The 25,372-nt window shown below is 39.0% G+C and overlaps 1 protein-coding gene across 1 annotated transcript in view; it reads right to left on the bottom strand.

The window, feature by feature from the left end:
- Nucleotides 1-7,105: 7,105 nt before the first annotated feature.
- Nucleotides 7,106-25,372, bottom strand: part of LOC149812804 (ABC transporter C family member 3-like) — a 28,657-nt gene continuing 10,390 nt past the window's right edge. The window contains 10 exon segments of the mRNA XM_089992298.1: nucleotides 7,106-7,206; nucleotides 7,286-7,525; nucleotides 7,610-7,673; nucleotides 7,764-8,069; nucleotides 8,146-8,360; nucleotides 8,459-8,753; nucleotides 8,944-9,108; nucleotides 9,189-9,845; nucleotides 9,942-10,028; nucleotides 10,312-12,472. Coding sequence (XP_089848424.1) covers nucleotides 7,106-7,206; nucleotides 7,286-7,525; nucleotides 7,610-7,673; nucleotides 7,764-8,069; nucleotides 8,146-8,360; nucleotides 8,459-8,753; nucleotides 8,944-9,108; nucleotides 9,189-9,845; nucleotides 9,942-10,028; nucleotides 10,312-12,472 — 4,291 coding nt within the window.

The raw sequence follows: 25,372 nt of genomic DNA, 5'->3' as shown, positions 1-25,372 counted from the left end.
AAACTAGACTAAATCAAGGTGAAACTCAAATCCAAATCCAAGATTCAAGGTTCATGTTCAAAATTTCAAAATCAAAAGTTCAAAGTTCAAGGTTCTAGGTTCAAATTGATATACCCCCATGGGCCTTGTCCATAAAGGCCGCATCCTACATTATAAAGCCAAGTGGAGTTCCCACTCTCTTCAATGTGAGACTAAATTAGTAGGAATAAATAAATACCCACTAACTTAGGCAAATGAAGGATAATGTATAAGAAGCATAGATAGTTTTGAGTCAATACCCAAACAATCTCTCACATGAACCAAAACTATAAAAAGGACTCAAGAGGTTGTTCACAAAAATCCAATGTATAAATGAAGGTACATTTTAAGTTTAAACCTTTACATTAGTGTAATTTAGTCTTAGTTGGTTTAGGACCTCAGTAGCATTAGCTTTGAATTGAGAATCCAAATTAACTTTTATACACAGTAACATACACTTTCACTTCAGATGATCATAGTTTGTCTACCTGTACATAGAAGTCACATATTAAGGGTCATGTGTTGTATCCAGTTTCATGAGTGCTCTAGAGACAAAGTCCAAATCCCAAAGAAGTTGATTCTCACCTTCACACTTGCATAAGTAAGTCCATCAAGTATGTAAATCTATTTGAAACACCCCAGTCATAAAGCTTATGAATCTTATTAGGAGTTTAATTTGAACTCAATATTTATACACAGGTTTCAAATACTTGACATTAGAAATGAAAAATATCAAGTGTTCAATTCAATCACTTAGTGACTTGTTCTTCTCATTAAACCACTAGACTTAGTTTGACCCTTATTATGTGGTTGAGTTTGATCAATAATGATTATTTTTATAGACTTTAACAACATTCCCCTCGATGTCTTAAAGACAATTTCTCAAGAAAGTTCCTTTATTAATATATTCTCTAAGTTTTGACAAGATTTTACATACTCAATAGAAGTTACTCCTTGCTTGAGTAAACTATTCATATAATTTCTACCATAAATATTACTTATTTTGTATATAGTTGCTTGACTATCATAATGCATATTTATCAGTAGTATCGGCTTATCTTCTAATGGTATCTTCATTAAGAGATCTTTAGTCATTCGACTTTCATACTAGCTAAAGTTATTGTTATCAACTCTACTTCGATTATTAAATAGGTTATCACAATTTGTTTCTTGAATCTCCAAGCAACTACTTTAGATCAAAGGGAGGGTAAATATCAATCACTTTTAGATAGTGACTTATTGAAATTAGAATTTCAGTTTGCATCATTGTACCCTTCAAGTATAATGGGTTCCTTCTTATAAAATATCTCATAATCTAGAGTTTATCTCTAGTACTTCATGACTCGATAGATGATATTTTGATGCTATTGTCTTAGATTACTCGTATATTGGCTCATCATGCTCATGTAAAAAGCTACATCTAGTTTAGTTATGCTCATAGCACACATGACTACCAATAATACTCGCATACTCCAACTGGGATATACTTCTTTCAGTATTAATCGATAGCTTAACACTATCATCAAATGGAGTTGCAATAGGCTTACAATCATATTAAAATTTTCTCAATGTAGTTGGATTGAGTTGATATATATTCATTCTCATGTCTAATCAACTTAATACAAAGTATGACATTAGCTAAGCCCATAACTTTCATGTCAAATTCAAATAAAATAAAGTGTTTGGTATTATTTATGTATTTTACACTATTTCTCATGATTAACATATTATTTACATAAAGATTAATAATTATAACATGACTATTTTTACTTTACTATATATGCATTTATCAAAGTCATGAATCTTAAATTCGTACGAAATGACTACTTCATGAAATTTTTCATGTCATTGTTTAGGTGATTGTTTGAAACCATATAAAAACCTTAGCAATTTACAAACTTTCTTTTTCTTGACCTAGTACAAAATAACCTTCAAGTTGTTATATGTAAATCTTTGCCTTTAGAGGCACCATTCAAAATTCATTTAGTGAATTTCAAATTTGAAAATCGATTCCAAAGCAACCATTGTTCTAATAGATGCAATCCTACTGACAGAAGCATATGTGTTAAAATAATCAAGTATAGGCTTCTATTTAAAACCTTTAGGTACAAGTCTAGCTTTAAATTTCTTAATAGAACCATTAGATCAAAGTTTTCTCTTGAAAATCCATTTGCATCCCAAAGGTTTAAAACCAAAGAGTAAATCAACAAAAATCCAAATTTTATTTTTGAGGTTAGTATCTAATTCACTCTCTATAACCTTTTTTCAAGAACAAGCATCTGAAGAGATCATAGCTTTTGAAAAAGAAACAAAGTCTCTATCTATCATATATAGATGAAAATCATGACCAAAATCTTTTGGTTTTCTTAACCTTTTACTTTTTTGAATTTCAGAATTTTAGGTGCTCAGATTTTTTTCCTTTGGGTTATTTTCAATGTCTTTTGAAGCTTCAAGTGATTTTAAAGTTAAATCTTCTCTAAATTTGGATTGGATAGGTTTTAAAATTACTTTGGTTTCAATATTCATAAATCTATGAGTTTTACTATTTTGATAATATCCAATAAAAACATGCATTCGAGTTTTTTGACCAAGTTTGATTAATTTTAGTTCAATAAGCTTTACATAAGTAATGCAACATCAAACTTTTAGATAATTAAATTTGATTTTTTTACCTTTTTAAAGTTTATATGATATATTATTTGAACTAGAATATAGTACTTTATTTAAGATATGACATAATGTAAGCAAAGTATTACCATATATATTATATACCAAAACTTATAAGCATTGAATTAACCATATTTATAAGATATGGTTCTTTCATTCTGCTATAATATTATGTTGAGTATATGATCAGTATTTTGTCTATATATCTCATGTTTTACAAAATTTAATGAACTCATTTGAAAGATATTCACCACCTGTATCATATTTGATATTTTATTTTGCAATTATAAAAGTTTTCAACCTCTGCTTTGAAAATCTTAAAATTTTTAAAATATTCATATTTAGTTTTCATAATATAAACAATTATATTTTGAAAAATCATCAATAATGGTTATAAAGTAGTTGTTTGCCCCATGAGTTGGGATATTTTTCAAATCACATACATCACTATGTATTAAATCGATTATTTTTGAATTTCTTTCAGTAATTGGAAAAGGTTTTTCATGAACTTTGCTTGAATACATACATCACATTTTCTAATATGCTTTACTTTACATTTAAAAATAAGTCTTAGGTTACCCATGCTTCTCAAAGACATGTAATTAATATGTCTTAATCTAACATGTCATAAATCATATGAGTCTAAGCATATGAATAGAAGTTGAATCAGTTTTATTGATCACATTTCATTATAACTTTGAAACCATGAATTGTAATTAGGGAGACAGATATAAGATTTTTCGTAATGGTAGACACATGATGCACAATTTGGAGGGTTAAGCACTTTCTAAAAGTGAAATGACGTTCCACACTCCTTTTTTCATGAACCTTAGTTTCATGTGAATCTCATATATAGATCTTATAGTCTTTCTCTACGATTTCATATGTTTTGAATATACTTCTATATTGCATGAATAAATTGTTGATCCAAAATTCATGAAATACTTTGTATCGGAATTGATCATAAATATCTCACTTACTACAACCATCAGGTTATCATTGGGTTTACTAGCCTTATTACCTTAGAAATTCTTTATTTGTCAGCATTCTCTTAAATAGTGACCCGGTTTACCACAAGTATAACAAAAAATAAAATCTCTTTTCTTAGCAAAGGTCTTGAACTTTTTGTTTTTGTTCCTAAATTCAGGTCTGAACTTTGGTTTGCACTCAACTATGTTCACCTTAGTACGAACTTCTTTTTAATTCATCTTTCTTATCTCATGATCGAGCTTTCTCCTCGATTCTAAGATGTTGAAGAAGTTGTTCTAAAGTAAACTCTTCATTATTATGTTTAATTTATTTTTATAATCTTTCCAAGATAAAGGTTATCTATCAATGATTATAACCACCTGAAATGATTCATCTAATTGTATACCCTCAAATTTGATCTTATTAGCCAAAATTTGTATCTCATGGACCTAAGGTAACAATAGCTTATCATTGAAGAATTTGAAATCCATAAACTTATTAATAAAAAACTATGATTTTTTGTATCCCCATCTTATATTTGCTTTTAAGAGCTTGCCACAACTTCTTTGTCATACTGACTTTCGAGCAAAGGTTGAATAGGATGTCTAAAAGTGCATTCAGTATGCAGTTGTGACACACAAAGTCATCCACTTACTTTCATCTCTTTCAGTTCTCAATGATTCTTTTGTCTTTTCATTTTTCTGGATATTCTTTTGTGAGCACATACACCACATTTGTAATTGTGAGAAAAATGAAAACATTGTGTTGTCACCTTTTAAAATTTGTGTCATCGAATTGGGATAAGTTAGGCAGCTTCATATTTCTAACCTTCATAGTTGTCATTTTACAGACCTATCACTTGAAAATTATTGAAAAATATTTAACTTAGTGGGTAAGGCAACTGAGCTTGAATCAGGTGCACTTAGAGGCATATGTTATACGCACTATCTTTCAAGTTATAGTTGTCTCACTTAAGATCAAGTCATTGGTACAATGAGTGTTCATGCAACTATGCTTCAAGGATACAACCAATTTTTCACCTTCTCGCAAAGATTGGACCATACCCTGCACTAGGTAAGACAAAGTAACTCAACATGATCTACCTTGAAAAAACTCTTGACTAGGTTAAGTTGACTTATGATCAACTATAGGCTAGGTCCTAGCTCAGGTTGAGTAGGGACCCTAGGTTCAACTTGGATAGAGACCCTAGGCTTGACTTAAGCAAAGCCTTGGCTAAGTCAAGGTTTAAGCTCACTAGAGAAAGCACTCAAGGAAAGAGAGAGAGAGGAGAGCAAGCTAACTCATGGGAGGGAGAGAGAGAGAGAGGAGAGTTGTGAGTGAGTGATGAGAATGGGAGAGGGTCCGGTTTTATATAGGCCTCAACCCAACAACTATCAATTAAGGCCCATAAAGGGCATTAAGAAGGCAACGGACAACAATAAAAGGCTTGGGCTAGCTAAACGGTTAGAAAAATCCAAGGATAAACAGTCTTGGACAATAGGACAATCAGGCACATACGGGAGTCAAAATCATCCAGCATCAAGTATGCAATCAACGATCAAAGGGAAGGGTGTCTCATGGACCATTTAACCATAAATGCCCATGCAAAAGACATTGGGTAGGTTTTGGTCAAAAGTCTAGGTCAAAGTCTATAAATGAATCAGTCAACAATCAATATTTGACTTGGGGATTAAAATCATCCTAAGTTCTAAAAATAATGGCCAAAGACCAAACCAAACCGAAACCAAGACCCTTCAAGGTTCAAATTGATATGCCCTCAACGGGCCTTAGACCCCACTATATATAGCCAAGTGGAGCTCTCACTCTTCAATGTAAGACTAAACTACTACTAATGAATGAACACCGTAACTTAGGCAAATGAAGGATACTGTATAGAAACCTAAACAGATTTGAGCCAATACCCAAACAAAATCTTTCGTCAGAATAATGGGTTTTCCACAAATTTAAGAAATAACCAGATAAAGAACTGACCATGGTTGATATTATGAGTTCATGGAGGTATCACATGCAAATCAATAAAATATAAGAACCAGAAGAAGTGGTTTACAGAGTGAGCTTGGACCTTTGTTGCGGCTGCTGATGATCACTGCAGTAATGAAGGTTTTCTTGGGGATTAAGGAACTAGTAAGAAGAGGATAAAAGGAGATATGTTTGATTAATGACCACTGATGTCATGGAGCACTTAGATGTCACTGTTTGTAAGGGTGGATTAGTTGGTAACTGGGGGCGAGTCAGCAGTAGGATTTGTTTTAATAGATGGCTTTTGATGCAGCAAGAAGAGGACCGTTTATTTTTTATTAGTAAAGCAGCCAAACCATATGGCATAAAAGAAAGGGTGTTAAGCATGAGATTGGTCCCACAAGGGGTGACCAACCACCCAAAAGTTTGTCTTTACATGACCAACAACTCTACATTGTGGGCTGGCATCCTTGTTGGAAGGCTATGAAAAGAATTGAGGCCTGTTGGGTAGAGCAAAAATGAATATACAAACACGTTTATGTGCTTCCATATCCTTGATTCATCAAGTCGTCTGTTGGCTTCTTCTGAATGCAGTTTTGTGCTTTTGTTACCCACTTGAATCCTGACTTGCAACAACAGCAGGGTTGGTCTTGAGTCGACCACAACTGAGAACTCTCACTTTTAAGTAAGCCCAACCCACAAGGGCTTCAATTCCCTTGTGTACTTGAATGGCTGCATGATGTGGATGGGTCAGTGTGGGTAATTGGCAAAGGCTCTCCCATTTCTCATTTTTTGCATCCCTTGGAGGGCGTTTTTTACAACTCCACCCAAGGGAAGGCACTTTGCCTAGAAAGGTATGCCCGGAAGGGAAAGTGCTTTCCCATAGAGGCGTGAACCCATTTTGATAAGAAAGAAGCTTTTTTGCATTTATCTCGAGTAGATGTTTGTTTCACCTCGTTTAAGAAAAAGGCCCTATCCCTGTGAAAGAAGGCTTCTTTTATAGGAAAGGGCATGAAAGAAATGCTCGCTTGTGAAAGGCTTTTAAGGTTGGAATTCCCAGCATGCATTCTCAAAAGTCCACTTATAGGTATGAGAGAGAGAGAGAGAGATTCCAGGACTTATACTTACCACATTGGCCAGCATTACAAGGCGTTCTTATTTCTATGATAGATTATCTTACTGTTGATTCGTTGAAGGAACCCTCTTTGACAAAACCAAAACTACTGGGAGTGCGTCAGAAGTATTTCAACACATTTAAGGGCCTCTTGACCTCAACCAAGGGAAAGCTACGCAAGACAGATTGGCATGTACGGCTTGCAACTTCTCTACTCTGCACAAGACATACTAAAGCAAGAATCCCCTCCACTATGTTATTTTATCAACATCCTAGAACATTTTGTCGCTCGCTTGTGACGAATTCCATTGACCAGAAAACATTTCCTTTCGTATCTAGAACATCTTTTCAGCGTCATTAAGCATTTGATCTCATGGCATATTCTTCGACAAGCCTTGCAAATGAAGAAGATGAGTCCTGCAATAGTTTTGTTGGAGAATCATACTCGGCAGTAGCACCTAACAAAAAACAAAGAGAAATGTGAGAAAACCCAATTGCAGAAAGAGAATTCTGTTTTCATGAGGCTACTGAACACACCATTGTCCAAAACAAGGACCATATCGCTGTCCAGAACAGATGCTATCCGGTGTGCGATTGTGAGGATTGTACAATCGGAAAAATGTTCCCTCAATGTCTTCTGAATTAGGCCATCAGTTGCAGTGTCAACAGAAGCAGTTGCTTCATCAAGCACCAAAATTTTACTCTTCTTCAGTAGCACTCTCCCTAAACAAACGAGTTGCCTTTGACCCATACTCCAATTCTCTCCATTCTCAGTCACTACAACAATTGACTGAATTAAGGATTTGGAAAATAAATACAACCGGAAAAACAGATTTGATACATAAAAAACAAAAACAAGACCTGCTGCATCAAGTTTCTTCTCCTTTTGCCTAACCACATATCCAAGTTGGCACTTGTCTAAAGCCTAAAGCATGACATGAGCAAATTCTATCTGAGAAATCTTAATCTATAACTAAGAAAAGATCACAATCATAAAAATGTAACACATGGGTACCTCCCAAATTTGTTCATCAGTATATTCTTCGAGAGGATCAAGATTGGTCCGTATAGTTCCCTCAAACATCGTTGGTTATTGTGGAATGATGCTTAATCTAGACCTCAAATCATGCAGTCCTATGGTTGAGATGTCAATCCCATCGATCACAATCCGACCACATGATGGATCAATGATGCGGAAGAGAGTTTGCACAAGTGTGGATTTGCCACTGCCTGTTCTCCCAACTATGCCTGTCTTAGCCCCTCCATGAAAGGCACATGTGAGACCCTTCAAAACTAGAGGCAGATGCGGAGCATAACGGACCTACACCAAATGCCAAATGTTAGTGACAACTCCAACTATGAAGACAGCCCTTGATATGCAATAAAGGAATAACTACCTGAAGTTCACTGATATCAATTTCTCCATAAGATGGCCAGTTGTTGCTTGGTCTGTTTGATTCTATCACGAGAGGAGGCTCACTGGGAATACGAGTGTATTGCAGTATTCTTTCCACAGAAATCATCCTATTCTCAACATTGCACAAACACCATATGAAATATATTTGCAGCATGTTCAAGTTCAACCCATAGGTCACTGCTAAACCTGCAATGCCTGAAAAAAAAAACATTTTTTGAGAATATTTAGATATGCATTAGCTGCAAAAAATTTCTTAGCAGTTGAAGATAATTCACATTTTTCAGAGCGATTACCTGGATCAATTATGCCTTTGGGCAATGAGATCAAGAAAACCATAGAAAAGGCAAAAATAAGTGAAGACAGCAAATCCAAGCGCAAGCATAGCCACTCTATAGCAGCAGAAGCATGAAAACTTGGTCTGGAGAAACCATCTATCAGCAGGAGGTTTCTGTTCATGAATCTTGACTCTTCATTGAAACTCCTAATGGTAGAAGATCCAGAGATTGACTCTGCAAAATGTTGAAGCATAGGGGCTTTGCACACTCCAACTAGTCGGGATAGTTCTCGAGAAGTGGGTAAGTAATATTGCTGTCATAATGAGAACCACAAAAGCAAAAATCAAAATCAACTGTCATGACTGATGAAACAGGAACTGAACATGACCATAAGCAAGAGAATATAACAGAGAAGGTTCCGTTTTAAAGAATGTGGAATGACAAGAACAGTTGCTAGTAGAGTACTTCGGAGTCCAGGCTCATTATACTGTAAAAATCATTACCTGCAGCCACACACATGCACAGACCACTGGGATGTAAACAATGAGAACTTGCCACGAAATCTGTGAAACTACTGCAATGCTTCCAAGAAGCTCTATAACATAAAAGGCACACGATCCCAGCAACTCGGGTATGCTCAAGTCAACTGCATTCTGATCACTTGACACCTGAAAGAAAGAAATAGAGTAGGATAAACAGCATCTAGTTGTATGGAATTGCAAGGAGCAGTCAATGTCGAAAAACTCACCCTGTTAAGGATACGGCCAGTTGGAGTAGCATCAAAGAATGACATGGGAGAACGAAAAATACACATATGTAATTTATTGAAAAGTATTGTGGCTGTTTTAAAGCCGACAGTACCAATGAGCAAAACTGTGATCAGGTCACATATTGCACTGGCAAAGGAGAGGATGACATAGACAATAATCAAAGTAAATCCACTCACAGAGGATGGCTTGTCATCAGAGACTGGTGTGGCCCAAGCCATCCAATAGTTGCTGCCTATTTGAAGAAGGTTAAAAACAATTTGACTCAACAAAATAAGTGGGACTAATGCTCCTCCATATGTTGATGTTATATATTCCCAATATACAGAGAAGCCAACCCTGCCTTTCTCCCGTACTTCATCTTGAACAAGCTGGCCTTTTTCCTCTGCTAGTTCTTCCCTCTTACCAGTATCACCATTCACCTCACCATCTCCACATTTCCCCTGTTCACTGGTTTCCATCTCAGGGCATTTGTTTAGATCATTGACATCAGATACTTGGGAATCATTTGCAACACCAGCAGCTTTAATGGCTGAGAGAGCATGCTTGTGTGCACCAACCAGTTCCAACAAGTCGGTTCCAGAGCTCAGAATGCTGTCATAAGGGCCGGACTGTGTGATCTTCCCATCTCGCATAACCTACATTAGAAGCATAACCATAACATTCTTACACTACCAAATCAGATATAAGAGAGGAGGTCTACAAAAAATTAGAACAGATCCTGAAGAACTCACCAAAACAAGGTTGGCAGTGGGTAAAAATTCCACTTGATGTGTTACATATATCACGGTTTTCAAACCCAAGAAACCATGCAAACACTCCTGCAAGAATAGAGTTAATTGATCAAGGACAACAAACAGAACATGTGTGTCATGTGTTTCAACTAAACTATTTACACCCTTAGCAATGAAAAACTTTAAAACCAGTAATATAAGAAAATGAGAAACAAAGAACATAAAGGAAAATACAAATAGATAATAATAATCAACAAATGTGAATGCTTTTAATTAGACAACTAACTATTTAGTGAAACAGAATTACATGAAGCCGACTGATGAAATACTAAATGCAGTAAATCTATAGTTAAAAACAGAGAATACATACCTTAAAGAGGTGACTTCCAGTGTGAGCATCAACAACACTAAAAGGATCATCAAACAAATATATGTCAGCATCCTGGTACAGTGCACGTGCAATTTGTACTCTTTGTTTTTGGCCACCACTCAGGTTAATTCCCCTCTCTCCTATAACAGTTTGATCTCCAAAAGGCAGTCTTTCTAGATTCTTTCTTAAATCACAAGCATCAAGGGCACGGTCATACCTTTCTCTGTCCATCTCTTTACCAAAAAGTATATTCTCTTCAACCTTTCCACCTTGTATCCAAGGTGACTGAGCAACGTAGGCTGTCCTTCCACTCAATCGAACAGTTCCAGATACTCGCGGCATCTCGCCCAAGATGCAAGAAAGAAGGCTCGTTTTTCCTGAACCAACAGTTCCACAGACAGCAATCCTCATTCCATGATGTACTTTCAAGTTAAGATTTTGCAGAGTAGGAACATCAGAAGATGGATCCCAAGAGAAGACTCCATCGCATATTTCTATTGCCGGTGTAAAAGGATCTTTAGGCAATTTCTCAACTACATCTGCTTGCATATCTTCGAGGCGAAGAAATGAGGCAATCCTATCAAGGGAAACTTTAGTTTGCGCAATCATGGAAAGAGTGTCTGGCAGACTGTAAATGGGCTGCTGAAGTATCTCAAACGTTGCAAGTGCAGATAGAACCTTTCCAGACCTAAGTGGGATTCCCAGAAGCATGCATGACCCGAATGCAGATGCGGATATGAAAATAGGTGCTCCCCAAATAACAAAAGTCATCAATGCTGATATATAAATGTACTTCTTTAGCCAACTTACTTCGATTTTTCGCAAATTCACAACCTTTGACAAGAATCTCATTTCCCAAGCCTGAAGTTTCAGTATCCTCATGTTCCTCAAGATCTCGGAAGTTGCCTTCATCCTCTCATCCTTCGACTCCATAAGCTTACCTTGAAATTTGTCTTGCCATGTAACCAAAGGGAAGTTCGCCAACATAATCACAAAAGCCACTATCAGAGCAGCAATTGAAGCTAATCCCAAGTTCTTGTACAAGATGGCCAAAGCTAGAATTATTTGAAGAGGCACTACCCATAGATCATGGAAGTACCAACTGAAACTCCCGATTCGATCCACGTCAACGCTCATCAAATTGATAAGTTCCCCGCTCGTATGCACCTGCCGAGATTGGCTAGAGAGAGTGAGGCCCTTCTTATAAATTAAGGCATTCAGTGATGCCCTGTTTCTGATACCAATATGCCGTGTTATGAAAAACCAATGTCTCTAGGAAACACTCTGTACCAGCTTCGCTACAAGAAACACAGAAACCAGCACATAGCCTTCGTGGGCGAACCGCTGGCGGCCGTTCATGTATTGCACCAATGAGTCAATAAGGTAAGGACCAACATATGAAGAAAGAGTATAAAGCAGACAGAAGAATCCTGTCCACACTAAATCCTTCCAGACAAAGAAGAACAAAGCCTTCGCCAATCTCAATTTCCCTATAGAAGCACCAGGCTCGCCCTCTTCTAGCCTGCTTCTAAAAGCCTGGTAAACGAATTTCGCACTATCCTTATAAGCAACTTCAGGGACGACTTCTAGGTCTAATGCTTTCCTGTTCCCAACCGAAAACAAAGGATTCAACCAAGAAAAAGTAAGCAGACTAAGAAATCCTGCATTTGCATACGGTGTGATATTATCAGCAACAACCTTCTTCTCTACAGAACCATTCAACAAAGGTTCTATCAGATGGGTCTCTTCATCTTTTTCATCTATGCCGGTATGTCCACACACAGAAGCAAAACAAAGGAATAACCCAACAAAACTAGATACCAAATCCACCCAAACAAAAGCAGACCTCTTATAGAAAACTAAGTCAACAACAAAGCCATATAAAGATACAATAAAGAACACCAACCACCAAACTCTGAGAAAAACTGGGAACCCTTTTCCTGACACCCCAAATCTCAGAAACCCAGAAATCGCACACCAAGCCACGAATTGCACCAATAAATCAACTTGGGTAATGATGATTTCAGTAGAACTTCCATCCCAATACTTCAAATAATGGAAAACACTCAAACCACCAAACATGAAAAACAAGCCCAGACTACAAGACAGGCTCAAATAGTAAAAGAAACCGAAAGGTTTACACGAGTTGGTCCTCGACCACCTTCGTGAAAGCCAGATAGGTATCAACAGAAGCAGGAAAAACAGATGAAAACCCGAAGAAATCGAGTGTCGAAAGAAGGACGTAAATGGAAGAAACACACCATTATCATCATGGGTATCGATCAAGCTTAAGAAATGGTGGGTGAGAGTGTTAAACATGATTGGTACTGAGGAGTTCATGGTGGTTTTCCAATGACAGAAGAACTAAAAAGAACAAGAAGAAGAAGAGGAAGAAGAGCGAGTAATTTAAGTCCCTTGATGGTGAAGATTACGTGCGGCTCTTTCCGGGTATTTAGCGAGGTGGGGAGTTGCGGGGACGGTCACAGGAGGCGGTTTGGTTGATGATTTTCTAGCGACGACAATGAGAACAAATTTGCGTCAACCCATAGTGCTAAACATGATTGATACTGAGGAGTTCGTGGTGGTTTTCCAATGACAGAAGAACTAAATATAACAAGAAAAGAAGAGGAAGAAGAGCGAGTAATTTACACCATCAAAACTGACCAACTGCCTTGGTGGTAAAGATTATGTGAGACTCTTTTCGGGTATTCAGTCAACCCATAAATCAACGAAGCAGGTTATATGTTCCCCCGATGATTCACTGAATCCCACGTCTGTGTTCGGGGCTTTGAATGAGCACCACGTATACAAGCACATGGGGCTCGTATTCCCGTGTATGTTGACATAACTTTGCATCGGACTCTGGTGATGTTGCAAAGACTTAATCACCCTTACTTGCTTTTCTTGCCCTGAAATGACGGTTCGAAGAAATGACAAAAATATCCTCCATTCAAAAGTTGTGAAACGACGGGTGGGGAAAAGGACAAAAAAGCAAAAATTCCAGAAAGTTCGATGTTAACCATTTAAAGTGGAGACGTTCGTCTGCACCATCTGCTGTAACGGTGCTCCCATTATCAACGTTCTAGTGTTACAAAACATTCCAGTGTCTTCTCTTCATTACTGCTGTCGTTAGGCATCATGGAAGAAAGCAATGATTCACAAACATTCCAACCAGTGCCATCAACACTCTCACTCTCTCTCTCCCTTCTATTTCTGCTTCTGTGCACATCCATTAGAAGATCATACATTGCTCCATCAAGCACCGACTGACCTGCACATTGACTGTTGTGGAGCCTGATTCAAAGTTTTTACCCTTACAGGAGGAGGGTTTGGGGGCTCATCCCAGCGTGGGTAGCATCATTCAACTCTCACTCTCTCTCTCTCTCCCTTCTATTTCTGCTTTTGTGCACATCCATTAGAAGATCATACATTGCTCCATCAAGCACCGACTGACCTGCACATTTACTGTTGTGGAGCCTGATTCAGAGTTTTTACCCTTACAGGAGGAGGGTCTCGGGGCTCCTCTCAGCGTGGGTAGCATCATTCAACTTGAAGAGTTGTGGAGTCTGATTTAGAGTTTTTACCCTTACAGAAAGGGGGGTCTGAGAGCTCCTCCCAGTGTGGGTAGCATCATTCAACTTGAAGAGTTATGGAGTCTGATTCAGAGCTTTTACCCTTACAGAAGGGGGGTCTGAGGGCTCCTCCCAGCGTGTTCATGGCCTTTTGCCCTTACAGGAGGGGGGTCCGGGGGCTCATCAACCCTCTCTCGCTCTCTCTCCCTTCTATTTATGCTTTTGTGCACATCCATCAGAAGATCCTACATTGCTCCATCAAGCACCGACTGACCTGCACATTGACTGTTGTGGGTCCTTACTGATGAGCTGCCTCTAAATTTATTCGACTCTGGGTCCTTACTGCACTTGAAGTTGAGTCATTGTACTTTTTGTTATTCGGTGGGTGGTGAGGCCCTCCTCTACTCTCTCAAGACTCTTAGCTTGGGCAATCTTTCTTTTGATAGACTACCATGATTGTGGTTGTAATGTATCCACAATCATCAAAAGAAAGATTGTCCAAGCTAAGAGTCTTGAGAGAGTAGAGGAGGGCCTCACCACCCACCGAATAACAAAAAATACAACGACTCAACTTCAAGTGCAGTAAGGACCCAGAGTCGAATAAATTTAGAGGCAGCTCATCAGTAAGGACCCACAACAGTCAATGTGCAGGTCAGTCGGTGCTTGATGGAGCAATGTAGGATCTTCTGATGGATGTGCACAGAAGCATAAATAGAAGGGAGAGAGAGCGAGTTAGAGGGTTGAGATTCCACCAGTAAGATCCGTAGTCCTTCTTGCTGCTAACTCTTTACATTTGCAGGTTGTTTCTTTAAATGATTATAATAATGACAAATATGCGAAGGAGTTCAGTATCAGTGTTTCTAATGCGCTTGCTACTTGTCCTGCTCGGGTTTTGCCAACTCCTCGTGTGAGTTGATCATATGTAATGAACAAAACAATAAATTACATATGATAAACTCACACGAGGAGTTGGCAAAACCCGAGCAGGACAAGTAGCAAGCGCATTAGAAACACTGATACTGAACTCCTTCGCATATTTGTTATTATTATAATCATTTGAAGAAACAACCTGCAAATGTAAAGAGTTAGCAGCAAGAAGGACTACGGATCTTACTGGTGGAATCTCAGTAATCCAATCGAGATGAGCATGAGGGCCAGATTCTGCTTACTGAGAAGCACTTAAGCAGCAAGCAACAAACACAAACAATCAAAGCAAGAAAGAGATGCTTCAAACATTGCAATCAAAACAGATTCAACTAAAGCTGGCATTATGATAAATAACCTTTGAAATGTTGTTTTGCCTATCAGTGGGACGTTGACATGTTGCTCTGAGCATAGCTGTTTGGAAGGGTGAAGCCCAACTGTTGCAGCCAATCGTTGGAGAGGTGGAAGAAGAAGAGGAGGTTGCGGCGTTTGAGACGTCGATGGAGATGCCACCCCTCGAAGCCGAAATCAAGTCCGGCAGGGCAGATTGGTCCGGAAATTGCAGGTTAGAAGGTTCAATGAGGCCGCTGCCCGGGCTGTCCGACTGGTTCCGGCGACTGGAACCCAAGTTCGGAGGAGGTTGGAACAAGGTTGGGATCTACGGGGCTTTGAAGGCATCCTTAGGGAACATAAAGTGTCAGGCCAACGTGATAAGGGCTCTGTTTGAAGCATGGTGCTGGGAGACCAACACCTTTATGTTTCCGTGGGGAGAGATGACGATCACCTTGGAAGATTTGGCGATGATGGGACTCCCATTGCTTGGAGAGCTCGCTCGAGAGGACCCCAACAATTTCTAAAGCAACAGTGCAGAATCCGGCAAGGCTTGGGCAATCTTTCTTTTGATGATTGTGGTTGTAATGTATCGTTGAAGTTAAAATGGGGAATGAACTGACAATAGAAATCGCTGAAAATTTACAGAAATAAACTAGACTCAATAACGAAGACACCACTTTTTACGAATTTGGAATATGACCTCCGGTTAGGGAGATATGGCCCTGACAAGTTGGTCCTAATTCGGGTCGGGATTTACAGCGATTTGCTTACTGAATAACACTACAAATCGCTATAGCGATTTGCGGAAGACACTACAAATCGCTATAGCGATTTGCGGAATTTTTTACAGAGCCGGTACTGAGATCTCATGTTCCGGGTTCCAAACCGGGCCACGTATAAGATGCAGACCGGCATGTATCCCCATGTGGGTCGCCATCATATTGCATCGTAATTTGGTGCCGCAGCAGACTCAAGTAACCTTTACCGCCATTCGCTTCCTCTTCCTCGGACGGACATAAATGCCCTCCCTCTAGAAAACTGAATTGTCGGTTCGTGAAAATGACAAAACTGCCCTTCATCGATATCGCGGGAAAACGTTCCGCAGGTGGTTGTAATGTATCGTTGAAGTTAAAATTGGGAATGAAATTACAATAGATATCGCTGAAAATTTACAGAAATAAATGCCCTCCTTCTAGAAAACTGAATCGTCGGTTCCTCTTCCTCGGACGGACATAAATGCCCTTCTTCTAGAAAACTGAATCGTCGGTTCGTGAAAATGACAAAACTGCCCTCCATCGATATCGCGGGAAAACGTTCCGCAGGTGGTTGTAATGTATCGTTGAAGTTAAAATGGGGAATGAAATTACAATAGATATCGCTGAAAATTTACAGAAATAAATGCCCTCCTTCTAGAAAACTGAATCGTTGGTTCCTCTTCCTCGGACGGACATAAATGCCCTCCTTCTAGAAAACTGAATCGTCGGTTTATGAAAATGACAAAACTGCCCTCCATCGATATCGCGGGAAAACGTTCCGCAGAGTTTGCGTATGTAGCAAGCGTTATGTTGTATGATACAAATAGTTCAAAAAAATCCTTTTCCGCTCTAAGCACTCTACCGGAGATTCTTTGCTTTCATCTCGAGTTGCCGGAGCATCCTTTCCTTTTTACCAGAGCATTTGTTTCCGTCTTACGCGCAGTCGCAGCATCGTTGCCACCTTCTGTTGCGTATTAGTTGTTACTATTGCTTACTCTACAGTTGGAATATCCAAATTCCCATCGTTTCGGTGAGTTTCGTGTAAGTTTTCTTTCTTCAATCTGAAGATTGGTTCTTATACAAGGATTTGTATTATGAACCCAAATATTCCGACGATTTCTAATGATGATGATCATGTATTGTGTTGTGCAGGTTAGCAATGTCTGTGCCTCATCAGATTAGAGATACCCCGTCGTTCTATGGGTTGTCTATTAGAGAAGTGATCCGCCAGTCCCATCTATCTAAAGTTTTTGAAAGATACCAAAATATACTTAAGATTGAGAACGATAAAGACAGGGAAAAAGCCTTGGAATCGTATTTTGCGGAGGATTATCCATCAGATATCGAGGTTGCGGACCAAAGGAAGAACTCTGAAGAACGGAAGATGCAGAACAAGGATGACGAAGAGAAGGCAAAGGCAATAAATATTGCTGAGAATTTGAGAAGAAGGCTGAGGATTGACGCACATGCGAGGGAAAAGAGGAAGAAGAATGCAGAGGAGTGGGAAAGGGATGTTAGCAATATGATGGCGGAGGCTCATAGGAGAAACTTGGAGAGTAGAGCAATGCGACAGAAGGAGGCGGAGGAGAGGCAAAGGCAAATGAATAAGGAGGAAGAGAAGGAACAGAATATTCCTCAGTTTGAGGAAGAAAAGGAAAGGCGAAGGGGGGAGTTGGAGTTCGAGGAAGCTAAGGAAATGCAAAGGCAGCAGAAGGAGAATGAGGAAAAGAAGGAAAGGCAACGGAAGGAGATGGAGGAGGAGGTAGAGAAGGAAAGAGAAAGGAAGAAGCAGGAGGAAGAATTGCAGGAAAGAAGGAAACAACAACTGCAAGAGAAAGAAAGGCGGCGGAAGGAGAAGGAGGAAGAAAAGGAAAGGGAAAGGAAGAAGCAGGTGGAAGAACTGCTGCAAAGAAGAAAACAAGAAATCGAGGAGAAAGAAAGGCGGCTGAAGGAGAAGGAGGAGGAAGAAAAGGAAAGGGAAAGGAAGAAGTAGGAGGAAGAGGCGAAAAGGGAGAGACAAAGGAAGCAGAAGGAGAAGGAGAAAAGGCAGAGAGAAAGGAAGGAGGAGATAAAGGAGAGAGAAAGGAAGGAGAAGGAGGAGGATGCGAAAAAGGAGAGAGAAAGGATGCAGGAGGAGAAAAGGGAGAGAGAAAGGAAGGAGAAGGAGGAGGAGAAAAGGCAGAGAGAAAGGAAGCAGAAGGAGGAGGAGGAGAAAAGGGAGAGAGAAAGGAAGGAGAAGGAGGTGGGTGCGAAAAAGGAGAGAGAAAGGATGCAGGAGAAGAAAAGGGAGAGAGAAAGGAAGGAGAAGGAGGAGAAAAGGCAGAGAGAAATGAAGCAGAAGGAGGAGGATGAGAAGAAGAAAAGGCAGAGAGAAAGGAAGGAGAAGGAGGAGGAGGAGAAAAGGGAGAGAGAAAGGAAGCAGAAGGAGGAGGAGGACAAAAGGGAGAGAGAAAGGAAGGAGGAGGAGGAGAAAAGGGAGAGAGAAAGGAATGAGAAGGAGGAGGAGAAACGCGAGAGAGAAAGGAATCAGAAGGAGCAGGCGGAAAAGGAGAGAGAAAGGAAGCAGGAGGAGGAGGAGAATAGGGACAGAGAAAGGAAGCAGAAGGAGGATGAGAAAAGGAAGGTGAGAGAAAGGAAGGCGACGGTGGAGCCGGTAGAGATGGAGATTGAAAGCCAGTTCGAGGCAGTGGACCCACCAGAAAGTCCCAGGTTGGAGCGAGAACAGCAGAAAATAGCGACCAAGGTAAATATATATGTCCTGTCTGCGAAAATTTAATAATATGTTTAGCGATTTTGGTATAGCGATTACTGTGTTAGGTATTGATATTTATAGCGATTACTGCGATAGTATGTCTGCAACCGATATTATTTATAGCGGTTAGTAGAATAGTATTTATAAGTACAAATGGAAGTAATTTATAATTTGTAGGAATAATATGTTATTTTGTGTTACAGGGAGATCACAGGAGAAGTAGAGCATCAGGTGAAAAGCTCGGAGGTCGCTGTCAATGGCCTGTAGTTCTGTCTTGGTATGGTCAACTGAGTGCATATCAGAAGGACCGACTACGAAATATGCACTTCGGTGGCCTTTTGGACCAGCAATATTTTGAAACTTGCTGGAATACCATGACTCACCTGGTAAATAAGTGGAATGATAAGACTAACACATTCCAGTTTGATTCTTTTGAGATCACCATGACTCTAGAAGATGTGGCGAGGATCACTGGCCTTAAGTGCGCTGGCAGTGATGTCCTATTACGGCATTCAAACTATAACGCAAGGGAAAACTGCACTGCCCTTCTAGGAATGTTGATGGACGAATGGAGTCAATGTATTTCTGGTGGAAGCGATTCCACATCAATGAAGGTCTCAGTTTTCCGTAATAAATGAGAAGGCCACTCCGCTACTTGTGCATCTGAAACAGCTGACCAAGAGTTGCGCGGCTTCCTTCTATATTTTTTTGCTCTTACATTATTTTCTGATTGTTCTGGTTCGAGAATAAGTTCCATGTGGCTGCAGTACCTGGCAGACTTAGACGAAGTCGACAACTATGCCTGGGGTGCCGCTAGCTCGCACACCTGTACAGTCAACTCCACCGTGCGAGTAATGGTACGAAAACAGTTGGCAGATTTTGGCCATTTGTTCAGGTATTTGTTGATTACATACTTAGTATTTGTAGATAAATCTCATTGCAGTCTGTGGCGTTGCTATTATTATTTTTTTTTGTTAGGCCTGGGCGTTGGAACATATTATCCCATTGCGTCCACGGTGTGGCCCTCCGATTTGTGGTTTTCCAAAGATCGGTCGCTGGGCCAGAATAAACATCGCAGTTTATAATGCTAAGTGCATTTTGGATGGGCTGCAATTAAACGAGGTAAACGTTCTAAAATTGTTTACAATCGCGTCAGCATTTACCATTGAGTATTATAAGTCGTTGTAATGTTCAGCATTCTTAAGTATACATCGCTGCAGGATTGTCTTCCGTAGTGCATATCGTTGTTTCCATATCATGCGTAAATAAATTTTAATATATTTGTCATTCGTTATTAAAAAGAATTACCAATGTACAGGTTTTGTGGAGACCTTATGGAGATGGGGAGGACGATGATGAAGACGTTGTTGCGGAGGCTGCCAGATTGTCTGGCCGCAATTTGTGGCTATTCTGCAATTTTGAAGCCGAGATGCAGCAAGGTAGTCGAGTTCTCCTACAATCTGGCTTGGGGTAGTCTATCCCAAATAAGCCTTTGGAGGTGAGAAGGAAGATGAATAATGGTTGGGGCAGGCACGTGAATTGGAGCGATCGGTACAGGGACGAATTATTTAATTGGAACTCAGGTGGTGTCCGTGTCATACCGTATGATCATGAAGGACGACAATTTGATCCCTTCTATTTCGAAAGCTATTGGGAACCAATGCGGCGAAATCGGAAGATTGAGAAAATTGTCAACCCATGCCTCCCAACTGTCCCTTCTCATGTTGTAGCCCAGCCTCTACAACCAAAACGTCGCCTCGGTCAGGTTAATACGACTAGTCCATCAGTAACAAATCACGAGGAAGACCGAACTCTTGCTCCAAAAGAGAAGACTGTCTCTGCCGCAAGGTTCGAACTTATTGAGAGAGAGAATAAGAAATTAAGGACAGAAGTAAGCACTATGGGGACCCAATTGAATGCAGTGGTGGACATGATGACCAGTCTTCTTAGGCAAGGTGTCGCAACGTGGAGGCCACCCAGGATAGACGGTCCACCAATAAAAAGTGAGAGACAAGTCTATGAAATTTCATCTGATTCGTCCAGTGACTCGGAATAAATCCTAAATTTTTTTTTATCACGCTATACATTTGTTGTAATTGTATAATGAGTTGCGGTAACGTGAAATTCTTTTACTTTTTAATTCTTTATTATTACATCTTTCCGACTTTGGGTCTCGGTAATAAATAAACTTTCCTCTATGGGAGGATTAGTAGGTTGATAAGAAGGATGGTTGTCTTCATCTATATTTTCTTTTTTACTAAACTAATTGAGTTCATCATCAATAAAAATATCATCATTTCTAGATAGTAACTTAAACAAGAAACAGTAATCCATATTTTCTTTATGGGATTCATCCTTCTCAAAACCACTAACGTTATCTAAGAAAGTCACATTCCTAGAAACATATAGTTTGTCGTTCTTAACATCATAGCATCTAAATCTTTTTTGAGTTTCAGAATATCCAAGAAATGCATTAGGAATGACTTTTGGTGAGAGTTTGTCATTTTTGTCGGTAAGGACAAAACATTTACATCCAAAGATTCTTAACCTATTTTAGCCGGGTTCCTTTTGTTATAAAATTTTAAAAGCTGAAGTTTTGTTTAGATTTTTTGAAGAAATGTGATTTATAAGATAAACGGATGTAAGAGCCGCCTCGGCCCAAAAACTTTTTGGAATGTTTTGAGAAATGAGTAAAGTTCTAGTTGTTTCAATAATATACCTGTGTTTTCTTTCAGCTAGACTGTTTTGTTGTGGTGTTTTTGGACAAGATCTATGATGAACTATTCTATGGTTTTCAAGATAGTTTTTAAAATCATTTGAAAGATACTCTCCTCCGGAATCAACTCTAAAGATTTTTAAATTATCATTAAATTGATTTTTAATCATCATATGATATGTCTTAAACGATGCAAAGACTTCATGCTTATGTTTAAGGTAGTATATCCAACAAAATCTTGAATCATCATAAAACAAATAACATAGTCAGCTAATCCTCCCTTAGACACTACGGGTGTCTTCGCCTCGAAAGAATAGCGCGCAAAGTATTGGCGAAGACAAATACAGCGATTGTTTGCCATCGCTGACTACAGCGATGCAAGTAATCAATAGATAAGGAAAGGATTTGTTGCCATCGCTGCATACTTCGTGCTTTGAGTCGGACAGCGATCTGTGGCATCGCAGCATAAATCCGAGTGCACAAGTTGAAAAGATCTGTTTGTAAACGTAGATCTTTGTTCGGAAGTCAAGCTTCTCATTTTTCCAAAAATGCAATGATTACAATTGAAATTACTATTACAGAGATCTTTGTCCTCGCAATCGCTGTATTTGTCTTCGCCTCGAAAGAATAGCGCGCAAAGTATTGGCGAAGACAAATACAGCGATTGTTTGCCATCGCTGACTACAGCGATGCAAATAATCAATAGATAAGGAAAGGATTTGTTGCCATCGCTGGATACTTCGTGCTTTGAGTCGGACAGCGATCTGTGGCATCGCAGCATAAATCCGAGTGCACAAGTTGAAAAGATTTGTTTGTAAACGTAGATCTTTGTTCGGAAGTCAAGCTTCTCATTTTTCCAAAAATGCAATGATTACAATTGAAATTACTATTACAGAGATCTTTGTCTTCGCAATCGCTGTATTTGTCTTCGCCTCGAAAGAATAACGTGCAAACTATTGGCGAAGACAAATACAGCGATTGTTTGCCATCGCTGACAACATTAGAACAAATATATGCAAGATTGAATCACTAGAATTTTTTTGACAACCGTAGAACACATATATGCATGATTCAATCACTATAATTTTTTTTTACAAACTTAGAACACATATATGCATAATTAAATCACTATAACATTTTTCTACAGCGGTAAAACACATATATGCATGATTGAATCACTATAATTTTTTTTAGGGCCTTAGAATACATATGTGCAAGTTTGAAATTTTTTTGAAAGCCTTGGAACACATATATGCATGATCAAATCACTAAAAAAAATTTTAACAGCCTTAGAACACATATATGCATGATTAAATCACTATAAAATTTTTTTGTCAAACTTAGAACACATATATGCATGATTGCTTCTAAATGAACTTTTTTTTAGAGCCTTAGAGCACATATGCATGATTGAATCACTATGAATTTTGTGTCAAACTTAGAACACATATATGCATGATTGCTTCTAAATGAACTTTTTTTTACAGCCTTAGAACACATATGCATGATTGAATCACTATGAATTTTGTGTCAAACTTAGAACACATATATGCATGATTGCTTCTAAATGAACTTTTTTTTACAGCCTTAGAACACATATGCATGATTGAATCACTATGAATTTTTTGTCAAACTTAGAACACATATATGCATGATTGCTTCTAAATGAACTTTTTTTTACAGCCTTAGAACACATATGCATGATTGAATCACTATGAATTTTTTGTCAAACTTAGAACACATATTTGCATGATTGCTTCTAAATGAACTTTTTTTTACAGCCTTAGAACACATATGCATGATTGAATCACTGTGAATTTTTTGTCAAACTTAGAACACATATATGCATGATTGCTTCTAAATGAACTTTTTTTTACAGCCTTAGAACACATATGCATGATTGAATCACTATGAATTTTGTGTCAAACTTAGAACACATATATGCATGATTGCTTCTAAATGAACCTTTTTTTACAGCCTTAGAACACATATGCATGATTGAATCACTATGAATTTTGTGTCAAACTTAGAACACATATATGCATGATTGCTTCTAAATGAACTTTTTTTTACAGCCTTAGAACACATATGCATGATTGAATCACTGTGAATTTTTTGTCAAACTTAGAACACATATATGCATGATTGCTTCTAAATGAACTTTTTTTTACAGCCTTAGAACACATATGCATGATTGAATCACTATGAATTTTTTGTCAAACTTAGAACACATATATGCATGATTGCTTCTAAATGAACTTTTTTTTACAGCCTTAGAACACATATGCATGATTGAATCACTAATTGGCCACATCGATTTATCATACTCAGGTTACAATTTACCGAATAGAACATACTCATCAGGCTATGTTTTACAAAAATGAAACAGTCGAAATAGGCTAATGGAAATTAACATAATCAGGTTATATTTTTCAGAAGAAAACACATGTTATTGGTCAACATAGATTTATCATACTCAGGTTACAATTTACCGAATAGAACATACAGGTTACATGTTATTGGCCAAAAACCGTATTTATATTTTTTTTAAACGCAATCAATTAATTAGCTTCGTGCTTTGAGTCGGAGAGAGATCTGTGGCATCGCAGCATAGTGATTTGTGGGTATTGTTCGAATGTCAAATCACACGTGGAAAACTTATTTTTGAATATTTAAAACCTAATGAGCGGCATGGAAAGACATATTTTTGAATGCTTCGAACGCAAGCATTTAATTTGGCGCGGTTATCAAAAAAAGGCGGCATGCGAAAAGCCGTATTTATATTTTTTTAAACGCAATCAATTAATTAGCGGGCTGTTTTCAATAAATGACTGCACGTTAAAGGACTTTACCTTTGGACGGCGTTTCAGTATCTCCGTTGCAAAGGTGCCATCGATATCTCCGTCCAGGCATGGCGCCGAAGAAGGGGACAATCGGAGCAGTACGACCAGCCATGGCGGACAAGAAGAGGACTAGTGGAGCAATACGACCCGGCACGACGCCAAAGACGATGGGAGCCCTACGACCAGGCACGGCGCCAACGGAGAGGACGATGGTAGTAAAACGACCAGGCACAGCGCCAGAGGAGTGGACGAGGGGAGAAAAACGACCAGGCACGGAGCAAACGGATAGGAGGATGGGAGCTAAATGACCAGGCACGTTGCCAATGGAGTGGACGATGGCAGCAAAACGGCCACGCACGGCTCTGAACAAGAAGACAACCACATCCACAGTCTCGGGTGGGCAGCAACGCCCTGACGAGTTCGTAGATGACATCGAGCAGATGCAAGATGAATTTGCAGATGGGAACACTATCAGTAATTTTGTAAGTATTTGTCCACTATCAATTTCTAGGTCATCGGTTTGCATGTTCTGAAGTTCGTAACTTTGTGCAACCAGACAATGTATGATTTTGTCAATTACATTCAGAGCAACCCAACGAGCAATACAGTACGCATCCTCAGCCCGTATTTCATGGTATGTCTGTGCCGCTGTTGTTCTGTTTGCTTTCATGACGTACTCACGTTTCTTGGTGGTTAAACCTTGCTATTTCGTGCAACAGATGTACGTCCGGCGAAAGCCATACGGCATAGGATTCGACGATGCACTACCTTGTTGGAACAGCGATGATGAGTGCATAGACATTTCGAAATTTGGAAAGGTAAGTGAACAAACCTCTTATCCAAGGTTTATTCGTAACATCCCCATCACGATAAGTCTCTGGAACGAAAAATGATTTTATCGATTCGCAGATTTTACTCCCTACACTCTGGCAACATCCAGACCATTGGGTCCTATACGAGATGAATTTTCAGCTAAAACAACTATGGTGCTACAACTCATTGGACTGCCACAGTGGCGTTGAACGCGATGCTATGCATTTGGTAAGCTTGTACCCAAAGGTGAAGTAGCTATTCGCGGTGGACCGGACTGTAATATATTATCCCTTTTTCACAGGCGGGATTCCTTAACGGGCAAATGGGTGTCGACATTGGTGAGTGGATGTTGC

The sequence above is a fragment of the Nuphar pumila genome, chromosome 16, assembly GCF_984573655.1.
Source record: "Nuphar pumila chromosome 16, dmNupPumi1.hap1.1, whole genome shotgun sequence".
NCBI classification, from domain to species: Eukaryota; Viridiplantae; Streptophyta; class Magnoliopsida; order Nymphaeales; family Nymphaeaceae; genus Nuphar; species Nuphar pumila.
The sequence above is the reverse complement of the archived record's forward strand: the minus strand, read 5'-3'. Positions and strand labels throughout refer to the sequence as shown.